This window comes from Branchiostoma lanceolatum, chromosome 14, assembly GCF_035083965.1.
Source record: "Branchiostoma lanceolatum isolate klBraLanc5 chromosome 14, klBraLanc5.hap2, whole genome shotgun sequence".
In the NCBI taxonomy this organism is placed as follows: domain Eukaryota; kingdom Metazoa; phylum Chordata; class Leptocardii; order Amphioxiformes; family Branchiostomatidae; genus Branchiostoma; species Branchiostoma lanceolatum.
Window position 1 is genome coordinate 3,843,767 of NC_089735.1, and position 27,435 is coordinate 3,871,201.

At 41.0% G+C, this 27,435-nt stretch overlaps 2 protein-coding genes across 2 annotated transcripts; one reads left to right on the forward strand and one right to left on the reverse strand.

Annotated features, from left to right (window-relative positions):
* Positions 1-489: 489 nt before the first annotated feature.
* On the forward strand, positions 490-10,869 carry LOC136448225 (IQ motif and ankyrin repeat domain-containing protein 1-like). Its single transcript, XM_066447494.1, has 14 exons — positions 490-673; positions 1,387-1,472; positions 2,115-2,249; positions 2,721-2,885; positions 3,364-3,519; positions 4,238-4,336; positions 4,795-4,857; positions 5,298-5,492; positions 5,871-5,960; positions 6,377-6,488; positions 7,110-7,209; positions 8,219-8,353; positions 9,695-9,823; positions 10,532-10,869. Exons 1-14 carry the CDS (start codon positions 565-567, stop codon positions 10,713-10,715), a joined length of 1,758 nt encoding a protein of 585 aa, XP_066303591.1. The 5' UTR covers positions 490-564; the 3' UTR covers positions 10,716-10,869.
* Positions 10,870-11,066: 197 nt separating this feature from the next.
* On the reverse strand, positions 11,067-26,882 carry LOC136448224 (F-box and leucine-rich repeat protein 13-like). Its single transcript, XM_066447493.1, has 24 exons — positions 26,695-26,882; positions 25,990-26,093; positions 25,581-25,674; positions 25,298-25,365; positions 24,819-24,939; positions 24,404-24,437; positions 23,497-23,606; positions 22,822-22,929; positions 22,148-22,269; positions 21,621-21,730; positions 20,848-20,900; positions 20,364-20,464; positions 19,265-19,394; positions 18,933-19,031; positions 18,119-18,239; positions 16,882-17,044; positions 16,091-16,210; positions 15,494-15,620; positions 15,097-15,234; positions 14,339-14,419; positions 14,011-14,093; positions 13,346-13,426; positions 11,950-12,073; positions 11,067-11,533 (listed from the first exon to the last, which is right to left on the reverse strand). The coding sequence occupies exons 1-23, from the start codon at positions 26,767-26,769 to the stop codon at positions 11,983-11,985; spliced, it is 2,334 nt and encodes a 777-aa protein (XP_066303590.1). The 5' UTR covers positions 26,770-26,882; the 3' UTR covers positions 11,067-11,533; positions 11,950-11,982.
* Between the last annotated feature and the right edge of the window lie 553 nt (positions 26,883-27,435).

The following is a 27,435-nucleotide window of genomic DNA, read 5'->3' on the forward strand; positions in this document are numbered from 1 at the left end:
CACAAATGATACAAATCGGTGATATATATTTTTTAATGGCTAACACATGCGCAATAACACAGATCACAGCAAAACCCAATGTTGAAATAATGGCATCTTTGATAAACATTAGCTGATACCTAACTCAAGTTAACAGTTAAGTGTTTAATTGTGTACTTAAAGAATTATTCAATATTTTTAGCGTTTTCATTGTAACATTACTTGAACGCGCAGGTACGTTACGCGTTCTTATCAACGTTACTTACAACACGTTTAGATTACATCGTAGGAAGGGACCACTGTAGCCTAATTAGAGGGGTCTAGTAAATGAATAAAATCATAAGTCAGAACAGCAAACAAGTCAAAGTTATATTGCAAACAGGAAATTTTGTTATAAAACAATCAAATTGTATAATGCACACGTATGATTAAAGAATATCCAAGCTAATTAAATAAGTCTTTGGTATACAAGATGGTTGCGTCCAGCTGTTGCTAGGAAACATGACGCGAAGGCGTCTTTGGCTTGGTAGGTCACTGGGGTCACTGCCTCACCAGGGAGGATCTGTAACGTTCTGAGTTTTCAACATGCCACCAAAGAAGCCTGTTGCTGCGCCAAAAGCACCCAGAGTGGCGGGGAGAGGTGTTGCTGCTGGAGCAAAAAAGACTAATGTTGCAGCTAGGCCAGGCGCTAAGGGTAAGTACAGTAAAGCCTTGCATGATTTTGCTTTCCCAATCCCAAGTTGTAACTTTTCAGAGGGGGGTGGGGTCACATATTAATGTGGGGTTGGGGTGGAGGGGTGGGGTAGATTAAGGCATACATCTACATGTGCAGGCTTGTGTAAAGGTTGATGCGATTTGCCACTAGTCTTAAGAATGTTCACGTTATTCACAAAGGGCACCTAGCTACTGGCTGAGCTTCAAGGTCAAATATAATTCTCAATATAAACATTTATGCCAAGCCAGGCAGTCGACATCTTGTATGTGTCTTTGGAGGATGGGTTGGTGGAAAAAGCGGTCCGGTCCTGCAGAAAAAGAGGTCCGGTCCATGGCAGGTGGGATGCAAGTATAAGAATGACACAGTAAGGGCCAATCTGTCAATGAATCCTAACTTTCTGATTTTAAGGTCTGATGCTAGATTGGCCAATTTGAAGGGGCTATCAGTTTTTCAAACACTGTCACTGAGAAAATGCAGTGATTCCGGCGGAAATTGAAAATTTGCAGGAACTAGACAGATTTACTGAACATGTCTGTTGTGATCTTCATGACTGACACGCAATTCACAATTTTTGTGTCTATGGGCCATTGTGCAACCTTACGTTAGAGCTGCAATATCATATATTCCACAACACATATGTCACACTGTTTTGCAAGATTTTTCTCTAAATATTTGTTTTTTTCAACATACAGGAGCCCCTGTGGCAAAGAAAGGGGTGACTCCAGCTCAGAAGGGAAAAGCGGCTACTCCTTCAAAGACTGAAGCTCCAAAAAAGAAGGTTTGTTTCGAGATCGCATCATTTACCTCAAAATCTTGTCATGCCCTCCTTCTATAACTACTTAACCACAAAAAAGTACAATGTTCATATAACATCTCACATGTAGCGTTACCTTTGATAAATACCTACACTATTTAAACATGAAAAACTATATATTTTGAGGTCAGGATCATTATGATCTGAGATGACCAGAAGTAACAATTTGATTATGGTCAATACATAGCACTGTTGATTAAAGTACTGTAGCACTTAATATCTATATGTTACAGTTATGTATGATGATATGATTCTGCACTATGTGCAAAAGTACATTTTTTGAGCTCAGGAAGTAGTATTTATAAACTTTACCAGAGTTTTTGAATACTAGTACCTATTGCATGAAAATGCATGCACAGAATTAGCCAGAAATTCATAATAACAATAATGAATAAAACAAGAAATTCACAAAAACTCTTTGAGGTGAGGTGACTTGTGACTTGTATAAGATCTTTCATAATTGTAGGATTATAAGATTAGCCTTATAGTATTGTTGATTTAATGCCATACAATGTACCATATACGATTGTTGAGCAATAAAGTTCATTCATTCATTCATTCATTCATTCATTTCTAATGTTTTGTTTTGTTTTTTGGCTCCCTCAGGTCTGGACCAAGGAAGATGAAGCGGCTCGTAAGATCCAGACAGTCTATCGAGGTTACAGGGGAAGGAAGTTACTGCAGCAGAAGAAAAAGGAGAAGGAAGACTACTTGGAGCTGATGGAGAAACTGGAAAGGGAGGTATAACTAAATCTGCTGGCTAACATACATTAGCCTATGTCTCCCTAACAGCTATTGCAGAGCGTAAACTCAGACCACTCATTCAAAACAAAGCAAAAACATTTCTCGAAAAAATGTGTGCTGTATTTTTATGTATCCTTAGTCCATTTGAGTGTGTCTGCAGCAAAAGCATTTAGGTGTTCAGAAAACCTGGGATTTCTGTTTTTGATTGGTTTGTGAAGGCCTGACTTAAAGTCTGTCCCTGGTAAATTCAGATTCATTCTCTTTATCCGTATCCTGCCCCTCCACTTTGACCTTGTTGAAAAGCAGCCATGTGGCCGAACAAGCACTTCGAAGAAAAATAAAGGCTTTGACTTGACTTGACTTGACTGGACATCATAATTAAGAACGAACCATTGATTTTCAGTCTGCTCTTTCATTATCATCATCTTTAGAGCTATCAATAATCATAGTTCTGTACTTCTCTGAAAGGCTTTTGTAAAGCTGGTGAAGATGGAACAGGCCAAAGCTGAGGAGGAGAGGCAGCGGATAGACGAAGAGAGACGGAGACAAAGAGAGGAGGCAAAGAGGAGGAAGAGATTGCTTGAGGCAGCCTTTGACGGAGACAATGATGAGATTCTTACCATCCTAAAAGAGGTACAGCTGAAAAATCATATCTTTGCACTATAAACCTAGCAACAAGACCTCTGAGAAGCCATCAGTGATTATACATGATATTGCAAGATACTTGGTTATACTTAAAGCTTTTCAAAAGTCGGTTCTTCAGTTGTACTGGTTTCCAAACTTCCTGTAAGTTGTGTTCACTGTGGCGAAGTCAACAAATAATTCAATGACATGGTAGTAAAAATCAGAATTCGGAAGTGCAACTTTGTACATGTGAAATTTTAAAAGATTATCATTGAATATAATTAGAAAATGTTATATTTTGGTGTCATGAGCTCTTCAAACATTGCCATATGCACATGGATGTGAATTTACCATTTTGATTTTTTCACTAATAAAGTCATTTGAGACTTGCTGCATATTGATTTGTGATTTCCATTATTACATGATCAATTCGAAATTAAGTATTTCAACTTGAAGGCAAATTGTAGAGCTGCATTTTTGCTTGCAGGTTGAAGAGCTGGACAACAAAAATAATGTGCCACATGACATGATGGGGAGAACTCTCCGTGCCAAGCATATACTCAACATGGTAGAGTGCGAAGATGCCAACAACAACACCCCGCTGTCAGAGGCAGCAGGAGGGGGGCAGGCAACCACAATCAAGGTAAAGAGAAGTCGAACTGTCTGGCACTTGGGACGGTTGAAACAATGGGTATAGGTGGGCAAAAGACAACAATCATATCCGTGGTGGTTTTTAAGTTTGCAGTGAAGAGGTCACCACCAAAACTGAAAACAGTATTAAACCACTGCAAAAATGTCAATATTTGCAGCATCTCTTTATGTAAGTTGGATATTTATACATTATCATGTGACATTTTCCTCAATCTCATTATCAACATTAAATGTTTCATCACATCTGTTAATCTCAAAACGTGTTGTAACCTAAGTTAAGTCTTACGTAGCTGCACCATTACTTAATTAGTTCAATCAGTACAAATCTGGTGTGTTGATACACCCGTGAGGCAATATACTGATTATGCAAAACAAACAAACAAGTACCTGGTATATCACAGCATAGGAAAAAGACAAATTTTGTCTATCTAGCTCTACCAACACAGATGAGCAAACATGCCAGATTCTGGACATCCATAGGCCATACAATCAGACCTGTCCCTGATGCTGAAGACAACATCCATAGAATCAGACCTGTCCTTAGTGCTGAACACAACATCCATACAATCAGACCTGTCCTTAGTGCTGAACACAACACCCATACAATCAGACCTGTCCTTAGTGCTGAACACAACACCCATACAATCAGACCTATCCCTGGTGCTGAATACAACATCCATACATCTGGTGATATCAATTCTCTTCCACAGCTACTGATAGAAAAGGGTGCAGATCCTAACACGATTGGACAGTTCCAGCGAACACCGCTGTATCGAGCTGCATTTGGAGGCCACCTGGCTGCAATCGAGGTCAGTGAAGTACAAATTGATAAGATTAAAATGATCCTAATACTGTACCATTCAATGTTCACTTCTGGACCAGTTATTGTAGGAAGATTTTTTTAAAAGTTTGCGGTTTAACTTTGAAATGTGGTTTTATTTTTTTATTTAAATACAAATTTTCAAGTTAAACTACAAACTTCATTACTTACCATCTAGAAACTTAACTACAGATCTAAAGGAGATTTTCCAGGAGCACAAGTCTGAATATCTTGATTGTCTTGCCATGTGAGCCTTTGCAGCCTCTCACTGTTTTTTGTCCAGAACCTGTTATTTGCAATTAGAGTCAGCCTTTGGGCAACTGAGCTTACAATATGGAATTTATCGCTGTCAATCTTCAGTTCCTTTCTTGAGGTAAATTGAGGCTCTCTTTTATTCGTTTATTGTCTGACGATAAATGTTTATAAAATGTGCTTTATTTTGTATAGATGCTACTTCAGTATGGTGCAGATCCACGCCTGTTTGCCAGTGATGGTGCCACTCCAGAACAGGTCAGTCTTCAATCACATTTTCTGTGATTTACTACTGTAACAGTAACTATGTTCACAGACTGGCTAAACATTGACTAAAGTGCCCCCCCCCCCCCCCCCCCCCTTCCAGACCACGTCCCAGCCAGGCCTGTCTCCAGGACCCGTCCCAATCCATTGGTCCTGGAACAAAAAATTTTTTTTTATCCTGTCTGTCAAAATAATCTGAACTTCATGACACCAAACTGCTAAAAATGTATTGTGTTTACAAGCTTAAAATGCCGCATGTAACAATGACATTATGAACAGCATGGACTCCCCAACATTGAGTGGGGAAGCTTCGGACTGAGCCCTGGTCCCAACCACCGACCACTTTGCTCACAACGAACCTTTGTCGGCTCCTTGTGAATGGAGTTTTATGTAGTAGACATCAGGTAAATGAATTATGTACCGTGTACCATTAGGTAGCTGCCAATGATGATGTGGCTCAGATTCTGAGGGAGTGGGACATCTCGCAGACAGAGAAACTCGTGGAGAAGATCGAAGCAGAGAAAGAGAGGCGGAGAGAAGAGGAACAGAAGAGGCACGAGGAAGAGTGTAACAAACTGGAGAATGAAGTTTCTGTGGTAGAGAAGCAGAATGATGCCAAGCAAAAACAGGTGGGCACCACAAATGAACAAAGTGTAATCACATACAGTGTCAGTTATAATTGACATGCAGAAATTGCACTTTTTTCTAACGTCAATTGTTTTTTGCTGTTCTGAATGGAGTTTAAACTGTAAAAGTCAACACAATAAATTGGACTTACCCAAATTTTCGACTGAACAGCTGCAGTCTTTTTCAAGGAATGAACCATCCACTGCTTTTGTGACGTCACTTTATGCAGATGAGACACGTGACTCGATGAGCAGTGGATCATATGTTGCAGAAAGTCTATGGCGCCCTCTGTCTCTGTTGAGGAATGGTTGTAATGCCCGGATGTAGATGGACTCCTTTTTTGCTGTTCAATTCAACATTGTGTTTACTTTCCTGTGCAGCTGAAGACTGCCTATGAAGAGCTTGAGAAGCGGATATTTGAGCATGATGAGTGCACCTTCAAGGGGTTCAATACTGACATCACATTGCCTGTAAGTTAAGTTTAACTTTTATCCCATAATATGATTCATTATGATAATGTTTGGAGCTGGTGGGAGATATAGAAATTACAAGTCAGAGTTTCACAACCACAAACCTTTGCCAACAGAGTTGTAACATAACTAGAGTATACAAATTATAACCAATTTGTACAGCTTATAGCTAATATCTGAGTAGTAAGATGTCTACTTAAACCTTGTTTACAGATGTCACAAAAGGGTAAATTCCCATTGTTTCAACCATCAACTTAAATCTACAGCTGTAATTCATATACCGGTAACTCTATTTTGACTTCTATTTGAAGCGGAAGATTGGATCATCTTTGACATTTATCATCATATGATGATATGGGACTACCTTAAAGTTTACATTTTGGGTTTTTGTATGACCTTTGATGATGATCTCACAGGCTGTACATGAAGCTGAGAGGGAGCTGGAACTATTGAAGATCGAAGCCGAGGACTCCAGACAGAAACTGGCTGCACTCAAGCTTAAGCTCCGAGAGCAAAGAAATCTTGGTGGTCAGTACTTGAGTACTGCACATTATTGAATTGGGAAAGATGGTTATAAAGTATGGAGGATTCTGAGGTCATATAGTCACTTAACTCTAGGTTTTGGCAATGGGGATTTGACTATAATTTACATTTCCCTCACTGTATGGGGAAATGGAAATTAATTGTTTTTTTTGTTTTGGGCTGTTGTCTGTCTTCTTTTGGTATTTGATCTAAAGCATGTTCATATCATTGGACCCAGTAGAGGGCTAGAAGTAACAGTGTGTAAAATGAACACAGTTTCAAGACAAAAAAAAAATCAGTAAAGCACCAGCAATCATATGGGAAGGTGACTTAGGGGGTAATGTACAAGTAATTTGCAAAAATGTGAACATCCCAATTCTTTACAGTTTGACTGGGCTAAGAGAAAAAAAGTTAACTCATTAATAGACACATTTACATGGTCTGTCAATTCATACTTTGTGTACACTTAAATTTTCTGCACTCTTTGTTTCCTGTATTTTCATAAAGTTATAACAATGATGATGATGATCGACTAAAGCTATGTTTCTGGCAACTATCTATGATAGATTTAGCTAACACATTCAGTCCGGGCCCAAAACCATCAGTTAACTTACTGTACTGTTTCAGATGGCATTGAGGAGGAATTGTCAGGGATCAAGGTAACAGTACGGGAGCTGGACGATGTTCTCCTCAGAGATGTCGGCAACAAGATTAAGGACTCAGGAAAGTATGTATCAGGGTTCTCGTCAGGGCAGTTGAGCATACATACACTGTGATTTGGATCCCCTATGCTGTGATTTTAGCCCCTACATTGTGTTTCAACCAGTGTAGGGGGGATTTTCTGTTGATTTGATGCAAAAGTAAAAAACTTAGGTTTTATTTCACAAACTTAAGCCCTAAAAATGCAGAAAATAGTGTCTTTGAGAGTTTTAAAGTTCAAAATTTCCAGAGGCATGATGCCCCGGACCCCCTTAAAATATTCCTGCCTACAGCCCTCATCCTCACACCTGTAGTGCTGGCCATGCGGCTTTGCCGCGCAAAGATTCCCCTACGTTGTGAAAAAACCTTGTATGTATGTCAAGGATATGGATAGATTGATAGTTAAGTTGAAGTCCTCCTGCACCACTTGGTGGAGCCTATGGCAGTGCCCATCTCTGATTTGCAGCCCTTGGGCCACACAACTTTGTCTCTCCTTCAGGGGGCTTGTCTGCTGGTAGTGATGTGTTTAACTTCCATACTCTTTTCCACATGCTGAGAGCTAAGCAGAGAAAGGAGTATGTACCATTTTTAAAGTCTTTGGTATGACCCGGCCGGGACCACTCTATCCATTAGGCCATTGCACTGGAAAATAGTAATGTAATTGTTAACATGAATAAACTGGAAATTTTGCTTCAAATCCCAGTTAAATTACATGTGTACTATTTCTGAGAGCAGTATTATTCGTACTGGCTGCTGGCACAACCCTTATGCTTCTTATAGAGTAATTGGATAATATATCCTGAGCTGCAAAATACAGTGGATCATTTTCAATTGAATAAACTCATTTATATAGAAACGAAAAAGTGTACATAACACTTACATGTATGTCAGAGTTGACTCATCAAATAGGTGTAACAGACCGTTCGGTGTTATACAACCAGCTGCTTCCGTGTCACATGCCTGCGAAGCTGGTGTGTTACGCCAAATGGCATTTGTACCGGCTATACGGATACGGAAATAGCGTTTGTTGCTTTCAGGTGGCCACTTCTGATTGACGAGTCTTCACAGGCAACTACTTTCCTGAGGTATCAGGACACCAACTACATGAACTCCCTCAACCCTGTACATATGGAGCCTGACAGAATAAGGCTGGCAGTACTGGGAGCAATAAGGTGAATTGGTGCATTAATGCACTGTCAGATAGACACTCATGATAGTCTGTGTGCAGTGTGCATTCAACACCAGGGACAGGTCTGATTGTATGGATATTATGTTCAGCACCGGGCACAGGTCTGATTGTATGGATGTTGTGTTCAGCACCAAGGACAGGTCTGATTATTGTATGGATGTTGTGTTCAGCACCAGGGACAGGTCTGATTGTATGGATGTTGTGTTCAGCACCAGGGACAGGTCTGATTGTATGGACGTTATGTTCAGCACCAGGGACAGGTCTGATTGTATGGATGTTATGTTCAGCACCGGGCACAGGTCTGATTGTATGGATGTTGTGTTCAGCACCAGGGACAGGTCTGATTGTATGGATGTTATGTTCAGCACCGGGCACAGGTCTGATTGTATGGATGTTGTGTTCAGCACCGGGCACAGGTCTGATTGTATGGATGTTGTGTTCAGCACCAAGGACAGGTCTGATTATTGTATGGATGTTGTGTTCAGCACCAGGGACAGGTCTGATTGTATGGATGTTGTGTTCAGCACCAGGGACAGGTCTGATTGTATGGATGTTATGTTCAGCACCAGGGACAGGTCTGACTGTGCGGATGTTGTGTTCAGCACCAGGGACAGGTCTGATTGTATGGATGTTGTGTTCAACACCAGGGACAGGTCTGATTATTGTATGGATGTTGTGTTCAGCACAAGGGACAGGTCTGATTGTATGGATGTTGTATTCAGCACCAGGACAGGTCTGATTGTAAGGATGTTGTATTCAGCACCAGGACAGGTCTGATTGTAAGGATGTTGTATTCAGCACCAGGGACAGGTCTGATTGTATGTCTTTGGAAAGGGATGTCAAACGGTGCTTCCATGTTTGAGGAGTTGCCTGGAGCACATTGAAGGGGGGGGGGGGGATGTAAGCAACCCCTCCGTGTAAAAATATACCCTGCTATACAGAAACAGCAAGGAAACTTGCTGCCCCACGTATGTGGTGTTTACAGGGGGCATTTCGCAGGGGACATGTACAACCCCGCCCTCAACAGGAAAGGGGGTCTACGCGTTGAACTTTCAGGCACTTGGGATAATGTACTGCCCACCACCCACCACCCCCACCCCCGGACGAACAACATTTAGTTACTGTACTAAAATCAACAGTAGCTAATTGAACTATTGGCACAAAACTTTGTCTTGAATTAATCACGAAAGACAGTGGATGCTGTCTGAAACGTCTGACTGTTTCAAAATTTTATCCAGTTGCTTGAGTAATCATTTTTGCCGTATCTTACTACCTGGATGTCTAACTTTCATCAACATGCTGACTTTGATGTGTTGCCCTGTAGGTTTGGGAAGCCTGCAGTGCTGGACATGCTAGATGTGGACATGTTTGAGACGGCTGCCATGAAGTTTGACAAGGTGCAAAGTGGCCTGATGGAGGGTATCATGACAAAGGAAATTTTGCAAGACAACAGGTTTGCCCATTTCATTATTTTGAATAGTAAAGAATGTATGTTATTGTACTTAACTAAATCAATTAGGTTAGTTGATTGCTGCCTAATCATGTATCTGCTACTTCTTGCTGCAATCTGGCACTGTGGCAACATTCTCATCCCCTGTCCCAGTTAATGACTGGGGTCTGCACTATCTCTCAGTAGGATGTTTGGTAATGTATTGAATAACTTGCGTTTTAAATAACTTACTAGCTACAGGAACTACAATTATGATCAGTCACAGAAATTTTCATAGTTTTGGAGATATAGTTGTGGGTGTGTCTGTATGTGTGTCTGTGTTTCCGGACTACTATAGTCAGCATAACCCAAGAACCTCTTGATGGATTACAATGATATTTGGTATGTGGCCAGGTGTTGGGAAGCCGAAATTCAAGGTTGATTTTTGGCCCCCTGCTATGTGACCTTTTTAATACTTGATATTTTTCCAGCTTAGGTTTTAGCTAATCTTATGTCCATTTAATGTCCTACCCAAGTGGCGTCCATAGTAGCCAATGCTAGGTACTCATTTAAAGTGAGTCAAGTGAGGAAGCTGATGTTAAGTGCCAGGGGCACAACATCGGGACCTGTCAGGGATTCGAACACAGTACCTCCAGGTTTTGAATCAACAACCTGAACCACAAGACCATCTTACTGTAAATGTGTCATTCTTCACTCTTCCCCTTCCCACAGGTACATGTCTCTGGTGAAGGAGTCGGACTCCAAGGAGTACCAGCCCTCCAATTTCATACATGCCAAGTCAGAAAGCTTCAGGTTCTTCATCGTGACCAAACTGCGGTACCCCCCGCAGGAACTACTCGACAGAACGTACCCCATTCGGATACACATTCCCGGGGTAGATACTGGCATACTCTGACTATCAACATTCCAAATCGAACATGAAAGGGACCAGATATCTAGCACCTGTTCCATTTATTTTTGTAATTTTAGAATCAACAGTTAATCAGACTATCAACAGTTAAATGCAGATGTGAATGTAATTGAATAAAGACATCATCCTGTACCATTTATTTTTGTAGTTTTAGAATTGCTGTACAGAGCGTACCCCATTTGGATACACATTCCCGGGGTAGATACTGGCGTACTCTGACAATCAACATTCCAAATCGGACATGAAAGGGACCATGAAAGGGACTGTTGTCCTAACGCTTATCTGAAGATACCCATTTACAAAGTATATTAGGTTTGAGAAATAAGGCTGAAAGGATTCACAATTAGAAACTGCTTTATTGCAGCAAACATTTGACATGTATATATACAACCACTTGACAATTTAACTCTTTAACTGACAGTGCCAGTAACAGAAGCCCCTTTCCTTCTTACATGTTACTGCAGCTGAAAACAACTGCTTCCAACACATTGCTGACTTTGGTTGGGTAGTGCTTGCCAGCAAGGTTGTGGGGAAGTCCTGAATGTGTGATTGAAGTATAGTGCTGCTCTCGAGACTCAAGAAAAAACTCTGGCATAAGAAATACTGACAAGTTGACATACAAACATTAAAGCAGCAATCGCCCTTTCCCAGCGTTTTAATATGGATGGACAGATTAACTAGAGTTAAACATTTACATATATCTACAAGTAGAAAAATAGCCCAGAAATACATGAAGCTGATGATCTTCTTGGAAAAATATCTAGAAAACCACCCGGAGCCGAACCTCTGCTTGGAGAGTAACAATACCCCTTTCTCACGCGGCGGACACGATAGAATGAAGACGAGGCCAATGAGGCAAAGAAGCAAAAATAATGTACAGATTTAGTTTTCCTCCTAAATCACATTCAGTTTTAAAATATGATATCCAAGTATCAATATTACAACTAATGCAATGTACAAAAAAGATGCAGCAATTTAGAGCTTCGTTGACCGATCCCATAGTCTCCGCCCTCCTCTGTCAGAGCGTAGAAATGCAAAATAAAAACATAGAAATTCAAATATTTGACGGTCATGCAGCCACTTCCTCATTGGTCGATTCCCTAATTATCAGGTAATCATTGGCTAAACTGGTAATTGTGATTGACAGTTAGAATCGGTCTAATGTTTGCCACAAGGGCCTCGTTTTCATTCTATCATGGCCGCCGCATGAGAAAGGTCTATGGATGCACAGCTGCAGGGGCCAACTGATGAACTACTTCTTGGAGTAGTTGAAGTAGGCGGGCACCTCGTCTGTGCTGTACTCAACCTGTTCCACCTTCCCTCGGATCTTATTTACCGCTGGTCTGCAGAGGAGACAGAAAAGACGTTAGGATATAGGAGATTCTCTTCAGAGCTTCTGACTGGAGTACTGCTTCTTGCAGCTATAAGTAGCCGATGTAGGTGGCGCTTTTGCGACGAGAACACAATCCCAAATGCGGCTAAAGCTTGTATCCCCCCTCGTCCCGGTTCATCAAGCTTAGCCACATTTGGGATTGTATTCTCGTCGCAAAAGCACCACCTACATCGGCTACTTATAGCGGAGAGAAGCAGTACTCCAGTCAGAAGCTCTGAAGAAGGTGTCTGATAGACACCGAAACATCAGCAGGTGAGATTACCTGGTTGTGGACAAAGAATCTCCTATATCCTAATAGATGTTCTACTAACCTCATGAAATTATTTTCGGAGAAAAGACGTTAGCAAACAACCGGAACAGCACGAACTACCTAATAGTGCCAGAGGGGATTTGTAAACATTGCCCCTCTAATGTAAGTGGAAGACGAAAGTCATTTCATATTTGGCTGTCCACTTTAAGATGATAGTAAGAAACCAATTATTTAACAAAGTGTCTAAAATATATTCATACTTTCCCACTATTCCTAACCATGAAAAAAATACTATCAAAATCAAGGAACCCACATATTATAGAAGAAGTGGGTAAATTCGTCTTCCACTGCCTCAAAAGAAGAAGCTAAACCCAACATAACTAGATTGATGTATATTCTAGAATGTAAAAGTAAGACGTATAGTTGACTGTAGTAGAAACTAGTCCTTAATTATATGCTCTTTATCTGTACCATGAATTATGTACTTGCAATTGGTCTTCAGGCATGTACTTGCAATAAACATATTATATATTATTTGAGATACATGTAGGGACAGGATCTCAATGTGGTATAAAAAAACCTAAATCAAGAGTGCACTCATACTCATTATTTTAAGTGCCATCAATATATATCAAGGGGTGCAACTTGAGACTGTCCACCATGCTACATGTATAAAGGGGGGAGTGAGTACCAGGGGCATGGGGATCATATCAGTGGAGCCTTCTTCCCCGGGAAGTTCTTAAAATCTAAAACTTAAAGAATTGAATTTTTGTAATCAGCCCTGCTGAGTGCAGCCTTCCCAAGAAAAGTGTTGCAAGACAAGGCCACATGCCTGATACAGTGACTGTCTGCTTAAACAACTAAAACAGGATTACTAAAAAAATCAACTGCTTCAGTGTTCATTCTATAGATTCATTAATTATCTTGTGATTGGAATGGCAAAGTGAAGTCATGACACATGACTGTACTTACTTTGTGATGTTCTTACAGTACAGCATCGTAAGCATTTTTAGCTGCTTACAACCTTTTCTCAGGTACTTCAATGACTTGTCACTGAAAATAGATAAAAGTAAACTGTAGAAGAACTTACATGTATATGTAGCAATAAAAAAAATACCAGCAAATCTCAATTCTGACAAAAGTCCTATCATGGCAATAATTTTCTGAATTTTCCAGTCTTTCATTGCATTAAAATGATTTTCGAGGCATTTGAACTTATATATACATGTGACACTGTATATAATTCTGTATGTCGGGTGTTCTGCATCACACAGGTCACATCGGATTCCATAGTCAGTAGCATGCGTAATCAGTGGTCAGTGAGCTTGCCTCTGGAACTTAGAAGCCGCGAGTTTGATCCCGGCTGTATCCCTCATCCGACATGCACGCTACCGGAAAGGGTCGCAGTCCTTAGGACGGGACGATAAGCCATGGTCCAATGTTCATTGTGCTAAAAATGTGGAAAAGAGCTAGCTAGGGGGAATTTCCCCGGTACAATGAACCTGTAAATACTGAATATAGCACCTGTGTTCTCTCTCACAACCAGTGGAAGATTAGCTCTTCAGTGAGCTAAACTGGAAAGATCACTTTCCTTTCCTTGTATGACAAGTAGAACATGTAACTCTTATGATTTGTACCTGACTTGCCAGCAACCGGAGATGTCCAGAACGTGGAGGTACCTACAGACACCTGACACATACTGCATGGACAAGTCAGTCAGCTGCAAACAGGACACAAGGATGGTCATTAATGTTTGGAATAGTTTTACTTGCCCGTTTTTTTTCCTGCTCGCATCAGTTTTGGGGTGTCCAATGGATTTCATCCATAATCAAGTCAATGTTGTCTCACTGTGTGTAAATACTAAATATAATAGACACACTGGAAATTCAACACTAATCTACCAGAAGGCTGCAATTTGTCCACAGACCAGGTACCAACTTGTAGATATATAAGGCCAACCCATACCTGTGGACAGCCGCAGAAGTTGAGATGAGTCAGCATGCGGCAACAGAAGGCCATACTCTTGATCCCTGTATCAGTGATAGCCTGGGGGAAAACACAGGGTTGAAGAAAAAGACGATCATGATTTCTGCACACCTGACTTTTCCACAGTGCTAACTTTCCGTGACAGGGGTCTAAGGCAACTGTAGTGTATGGGAAATCAGTGACGTAAGGGTTTCAATGGTTGAGTTTTGAGTTTACATCCCTTGTAATCTGCTATTAAAGGCAGGAATGTGCCCCTCTGATTGGTACAACCATGACTGTACCAGTAGAAAATCAATGATAGCTAGGTACATGTATGTATGGCTGCTCTATACAATGCACTTTGACCAATAAAATATCACATTTAAGGTAAAAATATCAAAGGTAGTCTCATAGCCTGTTTGAGGCTGTAGGGGCAGTGGGTTGTTATCTACTGTGTCTAGGTAACGGTATTGCAAGGCAGAGCCTATTAAGTTACCCTCTCCTTCCACTGCCTTCTGTCTCCCAACCAAAGGGAGGTGCCCATTTACACCTGAGTGAAATGAGGAAAGTTATACAAAGTGCCTTTCCCATGAATACAACGTGAATGTCTAGCTAGGTAGGAATCGAACCAGGAATTAAACTGTTGACCTCATGATCTCGACTCCGACAGCCTAGCCACTCGAGGCCCCTAATTCAAAATTATTTCAACCTAAAAATTGTTTGCATGCACAGACTTGCCACCAGTGAGAGAAGCTTACCTGGCAGTGGGAGATGTCCAGCATCTCCAGTTCTCGCACTTGTGCGCAAAACTTCTGCAGTCCCAGGTCTGTCACACCTTCACACTCGGATGCCGTCACATCCCGTACCCTTCCACTGCTCCCCAGAGCAGCAAGGCCCTGAAACACAAACACAGGTTGGTCACACCTTCACACCCGGATGCCATCACACACCCTTCCACTGTTGTCCAGATCATGCTGAATGGCTGGAGGTTTTCCCTAAAATACAGCAATGTGTATTTCAACTGCCATAGTTAGTTAAAAGGCCTGGCAATAGCCCTGTAATCATGTCAGTACTAGTACTTAGAATCTTCAATTACAGAGCATCTTACACTGCTAGATAGTTAAGAGGGCTATGAGAGTGCTGAGGTGTACTAACCGTGTCCCCGATATGGGTGCCTGACAGGTCCACTGAGGTCAGGTTGGGCATGTTCCCCAGCAGCTCAATGCCTGCATCAGTGATGTGTTCACAGTAACAGACACTAAGGAACGTCAGATTCTGGCACCTGGAGATACAAGAGAACTATGTGTAAAATGTAGGAAGAGTAATTATTGTTTTGATAATCCAACATTACAAACTACGGGTACTTTGAAGAACACTATGACCATCACACAGTTGGTCATCTCTCCAAATTTAGCCCATGCATGGTAGCAGGCTGGGGATTGTGTGTGTGTGTGTGTGTGTGTGTGTGTGTGTGTGTGTGTGTGTGTGTGTGTGTGTGTGTGTGTGTGTGAGTGTGTGTGTCTGTGAGTGAGTAAGTGTGTGTGTGTGTCCAAAAGTCCTCATGAAGGGGCAGCACTTCAGAAATCAATATTTGAATACAATAATGAAGGCAATCAGAGATGGGAGACTTCTCCCCCTTACCTATAGTAATTTGCGACCCTTGCAAAGCCCAACAGACAAAAGAAAGAAGCACAGACAAGTGTATGATACCAACAGTGTTTGTTTAGATACACAGTGCAATGATCAACTCACTTTTGTGCTATTCTGAGGAGAGAAACATCACTGACTCTGACACAGTTGGTGAGGTTCATCTCCCTGATCCTGGCCCCAGACGGCCCCTCCACGACCTGCCGCACTCCTGAGTCACTCAGCCTGAAACACAACACATCAGACCTTAGCAGGACAGCTTATCTGCGTTCACTTGGTAAATGACTGCGTTCACTTGGTGCACCAACGTTCTCTCAACCGGGATGGGGGTCGGGCGATATCGGACTTCAGCAACCTGTGATCCATTGCTGATGCCACATGTGCATAAAGTCATGTGTCCAGTGGCATCGTGTGGCGCAATCGGTAGGGTATTTCGCCCACAACCGAGAGGTCTCGGGTTCGAAACCACCGATATGCCCCGATGTTGTGCCCTTGGGAAAGGCACTTTACACAACTTTTCTCACTTCTCTCAGGTGTAAATGAGTACCTAGCTTTGGTTAGGGACGTCCCTCGGATAGGACGTTAAATGGAGGTCCCGTGTTTGAGGAGAGCCACACCTCGAGCACGTTAAAGAACTCACCACACTTATCGAAAAGAGTAGGGGTCCTTCCCGGTGTGATGGTTCAAAACCTACAGTCCTACAACCGCACATGGGTTCGCCCTTAGTAATAGCCTATGGCTAGTTGGGCAACCCTGGCATGTACATGCTGAACCAATAAATTAATTTAGAAAATGTGTCCAGAACAATTGGGTCAGACATAGAGTCAGTTATAAATTTCGGTGAATATTTGAGGTGGAGAACAGTTTATCTATTCATACATGTAAAGCACATTGACCTGATACAGTCGGCCACATTCAACACCGAGATGTTCTTCAGCATGGCCAGGTTCTTGAGAGAGATGTCGGTGAGTCGGGGACAGTCGGCCAGGTACACGTGGTTCATCTGGTGACACAGCTTCACCAGCGTCTTCACCACACCGTCAGTGATCCTGTTGTTCCCTGCAGCGGGAAAACCACACAAACATTCAGTCATCATCACTCTGGAATATGATTCCTTGACTTGACTCTATTCAGATCCACAATTAGCTTACAATGTGCAGCTATTCTTCCCGTGCTCCATAAACAATACAAATACACATAGATACAACATTACGCAATAATTTCCCACACACTACATTTACGAAGGATAACTGGATAAAAATTTCACAGAAGAGTATCAAGTTCATGCATCAACTGTCCTGTTCCAGAGTTGTGACATGCGGTACATTCCTATACGGCTATGATTGGGAACTTAAGTATCAGCTACCTTGGAGTTTTTTTAAAAACAAAAAAGCCCCAAAGGTACCGTGGGTGTGCCTAAACACCACAACCAGGTCTGATATGTTTCAGACAGTATCTGCTGTACAAGGACCTTGTGTGATGCTCTGGATACGTTGTCTATGTAATGATAACAGGAAGAAAGTCTTAAGTACACCAAAAAAAAGTTAAGACTTAAGCAACTGGATATGATATTGAAGCAGTCAGACGTTTCAGCAGACAGTATCTGCTGTCTTTCGTCAGCGACCAAATGGAAGAACTGGATAACCAGGTTTTATACCAGAACTCTAACAAGAAGAAGACAATAGGAAAGCTAGCTTAGCTCAAAGTCAGTTGCTTCTTTGTACACATGACTCAGTTGATTTGATTTGATTCATTTATTTGGCTGTAGAAAAGTACAGCCAGGGCTACCTAACTAGCCAAAGGCTATTACAAAGGGTTAGTCCTGGGAACAATGTTCAAAATTCAATACAAACTTTCACAAAGAATGTCAGAATACACATGGAGGCATACACAAAACGCAAGACTGAAAAAAATAGCAGAAACGAAATTAACAAAAACCAGCACAAAATTGAAGCGCATATGGACAAAAAATGCACAAGACTAAGCTACAGTCTACATAAATCGTTAACAAAGCCCAAACTTAGGTTCACATTACGTAGGTTACTTAGATTGTACAACATGTCATCTGAGTCATCTGATAATTGAGGTAGGTCAGTTATTATTTGTTGCTGAGTGATGTACATAGTTCATTACCTTCAACTCTGAGTTTCTGCAGCCTCCTGTGTTGAGCCAGTGCCTTGAAGGCTGTGTCCGACAGATTTGGTGACCCCAGGAGACAAAGGGCACGGATAGATTGGCACCTGTCAGTCATCTCCTGTCAATCACAATCAAACAGGTGTGAGACAGGTCTCAGTGTTCGAAATCCTTTTTTGGATTACTTGCAAAATTGCAATTTGAAAGATTAACTTGCAATATTATAGTCGGGATGTACATATAACTGCTTTTGCTGTACATATAAAATGTACATATTCAGCCTAACATAGCAACATTTATAGCATTATTAGAAGACTAAACATCTAAATACAGGTTAACTTTTGTAGCTTTCATTGTTAAGTAGTCAGAGACTTATTTCTCCTCTAGCAACAGTCATTTTGTCACTATTTTTTGCGGCGCAACTACACAACCGGGTATGTGCTTACACGATCCACCGGTATTATCAACTTGCAAAATTGCAAGTTCATATCATTTTTACTGCCAAATCTTGAAAATCTCTTGCAAATTGCAAGTTGCTTAATTGTATTTCGAGCCCTGGAACTACACAATACATATAAGTTGTAGTCTAAATACGTTTGATAGTCCCTTACTTGATAATTTTTCCCATTGACTCAAGCATTAAGAATCCTGTCTATAGTGACCACCTGACTGCAAAGACCAGATTTGATTGGTTCCCTGAGTGGTCTTCTTGGACAGGTTTGACTGTATTGCAATAAAGGTTTCTATTTCTCCACACCGTACTCTTGTTTTCTCTTAACTTTCCACTGGAAAATCTGGTGAAACCTGTACTGACCAGTATGTGATCATCCGACAGCATGGGAAGGTCATTCAGCACCAAGGACTGGACGGTAGGGCAGCCCACAGACACATGGTGGAAGCCAACAGATGTCAGCTGGAATATGTGAACAGCAATCAACACATGCATACATGCAGTCTTATACTGTAAAATTAATGCATTTAAGTTCGCACAGATTTAATTTCGCGCTAAGAGGAAAATGGAGTGTTTGCGGGGGTTTTAAGTTCACGACAGCGCTATAGTCACATACTGCTACAGTATTGGACATAAATGTTTGCTGTGGCTTTGGGTTCGCGGTGAAACGGTAGCCGCAAAAAAGCGGTAGTCACCTGAGTGCATCCTGACAGGTCCAGGTGGATGAGTTTCCGACAGCCTTTGCCCGTAGTCAGGTAGTGCAGTCCCTTGTCTGTGAACTTCTGACAGTAGGCCAGACTCAAGTACTGCATGTTCAGGCAGGACCTGGTACAAGAACAACAAGCAAGGCTGTAACACATTGTATACATGTATAATAAAGACTTGTATATACATACCATAATAAACCTTGTACAAAATGTTACAAACAATAACATAAGAAAGGAAGGCCCCATTTGTCACAATTTCCTTCAACCAACCTCTGCTTGGAAAGTCATACATTTTAGATGCAGAAGGGTACATGTCACTGTTATAATGTATGGCTGGTGTACATGGCAAATGATTTTTGAAATTTTTCTTCTATAATGTCTTGTAGTTATAGAGGACAAAATTCTATGTTTAATGTTTAGTCTACCTCTGACTTCTGCCAGAGCACCATGGTCATCCGTTCAAAAATTCTGAGCTTCATGACATAAAATTGATGAAAATATACTTGTAAGCTTGCTATATAATATATAATAAAATGACAGATCTAACAACATGGGCTCCCAAAAATGACTGGGATGGGGAAAAATTTAAAGCTGGAGAGAGCTCTTGTCAAGTCACAAAATGACAGATTCAACTGACCAGATCTACTTGACCATATGGATGCTTTGATGATAAGGAAGAAATGAGAAGTTGAGATACATGATGATTAGATACAGCTTGTCTCTCACTTACTCATCACTATCCTGTACTTGCGCAATGGCATGTATGAATATTGAATACTTAAAAATTCTTCATTCAGCATTAGAAGCACACACTAGAGATCATGACAAATGAAAAAGCTACTATCTCTACATTGGGTACTAAGTTATGCCATTTCATTATTGAAGAGGCTCTCTACTTTCTACCAAACAGTCTCACATAGCCAGTGTACATATGCATCATTTTAACCAACTTTCTTCCAAATGGCATTATCCAAATCACACCTCGGCACGGTACTCTCACAGCAGTCAATTTCTGGGTCAAAGGAGTTAAATGGTGGTGATGAGAAGTAAAATTCCAAGAATACTAAATATATTAATGATTACGCACCTTGCCAAGGCCCGCATGGCCCCATCACTAATGTCTGTGTACGACACATTCAGGTACAGCAGGGCTCGGCACCCCTCAGCTATCTGTCTCAGGGAATCATCCTGCACTCAACAAGTACAAAATGGTTAGGACACAACGTTCATTTTGGTAGTCGGATAGATTGATATTACAAGGAAGACTTATCAATGTATAGGTTCATTCTTAGAGTATATGAACGATATAATGGTTAGTGCAAAAGATTGGCAGTTGGATAGATTAGGAAGAACCTGTAGTTACCGCTGGCTCAATCTGTTTGCTTGCTCACGTCAGAGCATTAGGCCACACCAATTTGATTTCTTGGTTAATGGATTTTTATTTTAAAAAAAAAAAATTTAGAAAAAAATTCATGAAAACAGAAGGCTGGCCCAGTCAAAATAAATATCAGTAGTGATTTCATTAAATGCATAAAATGTTAACAACTGATAATTTTTTCTATGGTACTCACAGAAAGACCTTTACACTCCGACAAATTCAAATCCTGAAGATTCTTACACTGGCCTGAAGTAAAGAAAGAAGACATAGTACATAGTTACATAAAGGACAAAGTTGGGCGAAATGTCATTTTTTATGGTTTAACTTAATAGATATCATTTCTCTATTTAGCTACGGTATCTTTCACCTGTACATACTGTTACAATGTACATTATAAGTTTATCACCTAATTTCACTGGATGCTAATTTTAAAAAAAATGCAACTTATCTTTTTAAAGATATGGTTATATCAATTTTGCAAATTTGGTCAGTACAATATCCATTTTCACATATCTCACAAGGCTGAATACAGTGTTTGCCTCCGTTTTGGGGGATTTTGAGAAATCTGAAGATTGTACTGATAATAACGGCCCACAGCACACCAAGACTATATCAACTACAATCATCATCATCGTCATATCTTGTCGCTCCACTGATGTATCCACTGACAGGCAGTCTGGTTGGCCTCTCTTAGATCATCGTCAGTGCATGTTGTGCCAACTTCACAGTTCTGTTGGAGGTGTTGATCAACTACAATGAGGCCACACCAATTTAATTTCTTGGTTAACGGATTTTTATTTTCCAAAAAAAAAATTTTTAGAAAAAAAAAAATCATGAAAACAGAAGGCTGGGTTTTTATAATTTTTTTTTTTTCTAAATTTTTTTTTTTTTTTAAATAAAAATCCGTTAACCAAGAAATTAAATTGGTGTGGCCTGATCATACAGTATTGAAAAGTGGGTTCTTACTGATGACATTGAAGCTGGCCCTACGGACGCCCATGCAGCCTCTCAGGTTCAGGTGTACGAGGTACGGTCGGCACTTATGTAACATCTGGATCACAACGGGGTCAGTCACTCTGCAAAACACAGCAAATAGGACATCCTTATTGGTTTATTGGTCAGAAATTACCCGTGCAATGGCAGCCATTGCTGAATTGCTGCAGGGTTTACAATCATATAATACACACCAGATACATATTTGCTCCACACTTGCACTTTATGGAACTGTCGCAAGGGTCTGGGCGGCTGCCATTCGGCGCCACCAGGTGACCTCAATACGGCCTTCCCCAACCGAAGTCATCAACACATTCTTGAGGTACATGTACAGGACTGGTAAGCCTGAGTGTCATCCTGTTTGGTGAACTAAACAGGATGACACTCAGGCTATGGTTTAAACACATAACAAATAAAACCAAAAACAATATCTTTTTCTTGGAGCAGATTATCTCCGACTAACAAAGTCGGGCACAGCTTGTATACTAGTAATCACGTACTTGTTCTTGACTGTGGACAAGTTAACCTTGGTCCAGAGGGCTGGGGATTGCGTCAGAACCTTCCACGACCGACACACACGCGCACATCTCAGCAGGTCGGCAATGTCTATGTAGGCAAACACCTGCAGATACATGTACATTGGTCAAGCAAGATATCATGTAACCACAATTTGAACTATATATCGTGATTGCAGAAATGTGTGCAGACAAGCAGATCTGTACAACAGGCCACTCCTAAAGGAGAGAGGCCATGATCTCCTTCTTGATTATCGTCAGTTTTACAGCTAAGCGCTTGAAGTAAGTATAACTTTAAGTTAGTAATACACATATGAAATGTTGCAAACTTGACCAATTTAGTACATTTTACCTTTAAATCAGTTGACACATGTGTACTAACTTGTAGCTAAAAATCATATTTGCCAGAGGCATAGGGTTCTACAGTTAGTTTTGATAATCACTTTTAACTTAAGGCTTTATTTCTTAGACTATTATCATTATTATTAGTGTTACCATTATTATTGTTACGTGGATCCCACCAGGTTTTGGTTTGTTGAAATTCTAGTCCCTGTTGTTGTTTTTACCCGGACTGGGATTACAAAGGAAATGTGTCCTGTTTCCCCTTTGTCTGTTTGCATCATGTGATGCAATAAAGCTGAAATAAATATATTTCTTGCCTTCAGAGCGGCTTTTCTGGGCAGGAGAGAGATCTCGTCTCTGGTCTCCCCTCCAACTCGAGCAGCCAGCGGGTTGTCACCTTCCACGATCTCTCCTCGCTCCAGACGCTAAAGGGAACAGAGAACACATGGGGTTGTGTGGCGTAACGGCAGGGTTTTTGTAAGCAATGTACGTTCCATTATTATAGCATAGAAGTTCATATGTGATCAACTTGAACAATAAATTGAAAAAGTTGACCATTACACAAAGTTGACCATTACACAAAGAGCTTAGTTAGAGTCATTGAATTCTTCAACACATCCTCAACCCGGGACCTCTCAATCTTGTCACTGCCTGCCTAGTGCTGAAGAGAAGTTTGAAATTGTACTTATTGGCATTAGTTGAAACAAATCAACTGAGGTGGTTTGGACACCTGCACAGAATGCCAGAGGACAGAGATGTAAAAAGAATATTCAACTGGACGCCTAAAAAGAGAACGAAGGTCAGCAGGCAGACCAAGAAAGAGGTGGCTAGACCAAATCGTTGTAATTACCAGAAGAGAAGAACCAAACTTCCAAGTGGTGAAGAAAATGACTGAGGATAGAGCAGCATGGAGAGAGTTCACCATGAGGCTTACAACTTACAAGCCATTGGCCTAAAGGCGTCAGGGTAAGAAGAAGGTGAGAAGAACTTACCTCAAAATATTCCCTTGTCCTGAGCGCGTCCTTCATGACTGAGAACCATGACTTAAAGATCAGTCTGCACAGAGACGTGTGGTAGACAAACTTAATCTTCATAAAGCCCTCTGGAAAATAACCAACACAACAGATAATCAATACACAAAATGTAACATGTGGTGCTACATGTAGTTGGCAGCATTGACATAATAATTAGACTTCCGCATGCATAGCAAGACACACCTGAAGAGAACACCCCTCGCAGACGAAGACGGTCTGACGAGCGACTTAGGAATAGACCAGCTGACAGTGCATACTGGCTTGGTGTTATTCATTGGAACCCTATCAAGAGGTAGAAGAACCATCGAAAACGAGACAGGACGCTTTGCCACACCACACTATAAACTTCTATCATCAAATATGAATAAGGAGTAAAGGACTGTGTATGGTATACATTGTACTTGATTGTAGCGAGTGCATGTAGGATATTTCAATTATTATTGTACCAGGCTTGGACAAGTCCATTGGCCCGATTGCTCAGGGCAAATGAAAGTCCATTCAATGGTAACCAGCTGACCACGGACAATAACACACTACTTTAAGGAAGGGGTGTTAGCCTGTAATGCAGCTGCAGTACCTGACTAAACTGCTAGGCGCCCAAAAATCAATATGTTTCTTCTGAAAGCCATTGTTTGATTGACCTCAATAACTACTCACATGCCAAAATTCATACAAACCTATCAAAAGGATCTTGAGTTATAGCTGCAAACAAACAAACACAAGCTAAAACAATACCCCTATCACAGGTAAACTTCCTTCCTGGAGGTAAATGCGTATTTTAGTTAGAGAGCTACAGGTTTTCTGAACAGACATGACACACTGTTGAAAACAGTCCTACATGTATATCTGTTATCAAGAAACTCACCTGCATTTCTTCTATTGACAAATCTGGTCCAGTCCTGAAAAACAAAACAAAACAAAACAAAAAACTGAAACTGTTTCTTCGATTTTGAAAACAATGTGCATGATAATTAGGTCATATTAGAAAGATGATTATTGTATGGTTCCATCAAGTATCATACTAATGTACACGCACGTCCACAGATGAAAAACAATTTCATTATGACATTGTCTGGGGTCCTATAAGAACGAAAGAAAAGGCAAGATTGGTGACACCACTTTTCATTTGTTAAAGTTTGTAGAAATATGAGTTTCAAATAATCCAATAGCAGTTTAACTAATTATAATGACTGTAGAATATCAGAACAACTGTAAGACCATTTGGCAAGGTCCACTAACACTGGCACTGATAGAAAACAGAAAACTGTAATGCTCCCTACCAGCCATTTAGTGAAGTGCACATTCATGACTCTGTGCCTGTAGTACTGCCTCGCCTCCTCCAATCTCCTCATCATCTCCAGTCTCCGCCTCTTCTTCATCATGTGATACTGTAGCCACGCACTGGACGAAACAGTTATCAATGACATGTTAGCATCTGCTGTACATACATGTATTGTAGCCAGGCACTGGATGCAACAGTTATCAATGACATGTTAGCATCTGCTGTACATACATGTATTGTAGCCACGCACTGGACGAAACAGTTATCAATGACATGTTACCATCTACAGTACATACATGTACTGTAGCCAGGTACTGAATGTAACAGTTATCAATGACATGTTTGCATCTACAATACATAGTTATTACATGTACTGCAGCCAGACGCTGGATGCAACAGTACTGTAATTCCTGTTTCTTTCACTGTAACTTTATGTTCAAAAGGAAAACAAATATCAAACAAGATCATTGTACTTACTAAAAACACATTTTCCTCTTTTTGTCATTGTAGAAATCATATGCCTTGTGGTACATCTCAGGTGTTGGCTGCAAAGAAAGGCAAGAAAAAGATTGTTTTCGTTAAAAAAAAATGGAGGAAATCAATCTATGTCAGAAAAAGGCAAAATGCAACAGCTGCTCTCCCTTTGAGGGGTGTGTGCTCCCCTTCAGACCTCCCCCTTGCAACACGTATCATGTGCTTGGCACCCTTTCCCCATCCTGCTCTATATTTCTGGGGAGATCCCAGCATGATTAATACTGACCTGTACATTCTCATCATGGTTAAAGAGCTGCTCCAGGTAACTCTCCGTCACGACCCTCCTGCTGGGCTTCAAGGCAGCGTCCACAAACATGTCCCTGGAAGGAAACAACAACAATATTAAAGGAAACCCAAGCAATATAAGGGCCTAAAAATCGGATTTTGAAAACACTGACTTCCCGAACATTTATTATTTCACACTCTGGATTAAATCTTTGAGCAGTTGAGGTAGGAATGTGTAGTAAATATTGCACCTGCTTCTGAAACAGCAAGGAAACTTGCTGCCCTATGTGCCACTTAAGGCACTACAAGTTACAACCTGGGTCTGAACAAATGAACAAAGAATGAACGAATAAACAAATGAACGAACATGTTCATGTTCATGTTGACTAAAATGCAAGTTGATTCCTTACCATTGCATGCCTTCAAAGTTGGTTTCCATCAGAAGACGAAGTTTATCAGCGATAAAGCGCAGTGAGTCGTCTGGGCAGTTCATGGCCAGCCCCGTGATGATGCTCTGAAATGTAAGTTCACAGTCATTTATATTTATGAGATTGGCATTTCCTGTAGCATATTGAATCAACTCAAGGTTTTGAGATCAATTGGGAATCAGCTAATGTTACTTCAAATATTTCCACGCATACGTTTTACTTTTAGAGTAATTTTTTATTAATGCACAAAAGCCCTGGACCCAGGTATCAAACTGTGATTTTCAAATGTGTAAAGTTTTTTTGCGCACGAAAAAATGCAAAATATGCAAATTAACCAACTCCTTAGAGACTTAAAATTATGAATTTTCCAAGCAAATAATAACTTAATTTCACAGGCAATCAACTCTACTTGCAGCATAATTTGCAGAGGGTCGGGGGGGGGGGGGGGGGGCTCTATTCAGTTCCTGGTGATAATGGCCCGTCTCTACCTGTGAGGATATTATTCAACAAAAATTGGTTGATTTACATGGGCTCTTTTAGAATATAAACACGCGTTTCTGTAGTTGATTCCCTCTTTAACGCTGCAATAGAAAGTTTCAATCAAATCAGACAGGCCTACGTTGATGTTGATGCTTACACTTTCACACATGAACATAAACAAACTTTCAAAACAAAGTTTTTACGCACCTCAAACACGTCAGGTACATGGTGATGCCTCAGGTAACGCTTCAGCTGGGGATCTATCCCCTTCAGGGACGACATGACTGGTTTGTTTATGATTTATATAATATCTAGAATATCAGAGAACGTCTTGAGAAAAATCAAAGACCATCCATGGATCTCCTGGCGACGGTAAACAATGATGCATGACGGGGAAAACTTTCACTTCCGGGTCAGCCGGTGTCACGGACCATCGAGTCCCCCCGGACTTGGGGTCTCCTTTTCCTTATATGGGAAACAGTAGGCGGGGCCTAGATTTACGACGCCGAAGGGACAGGCTGCGATAACGTAGCCTGGAGTCTCCTCTCCGCAGTCTCCGAGTCTCCGCAGATGGGGAGAGCGGACAAAGAACGGAGCATATGATAAAAAGGTCACAATCTTCCCCACCAACCTCTGCTTGGAGAGTAGTCATCATTCACTTTGCCGCTAGAGGACGCTGCTCGTAACGTTAGGTCTCTCACACCTTTCGCGCGTTATGATCAGAAATACATGGCATTGTACGATAAAGAGCCTTGCTCGTCAACAAATTTTGAGGAGGCTATGCAATGATTATGCGAACAGTCATTGGCGAAAGCCGCGAAACCCTCCAGTTTAGATGGCTCCCTACGTTAAATAGTAGGGTCAATCACCCGATAACAAGTCAAGTCATAACACTACCTTTAATTATCTCCATGAAAAAAGACTTTTTCATGGGGATATTGTTTTGAG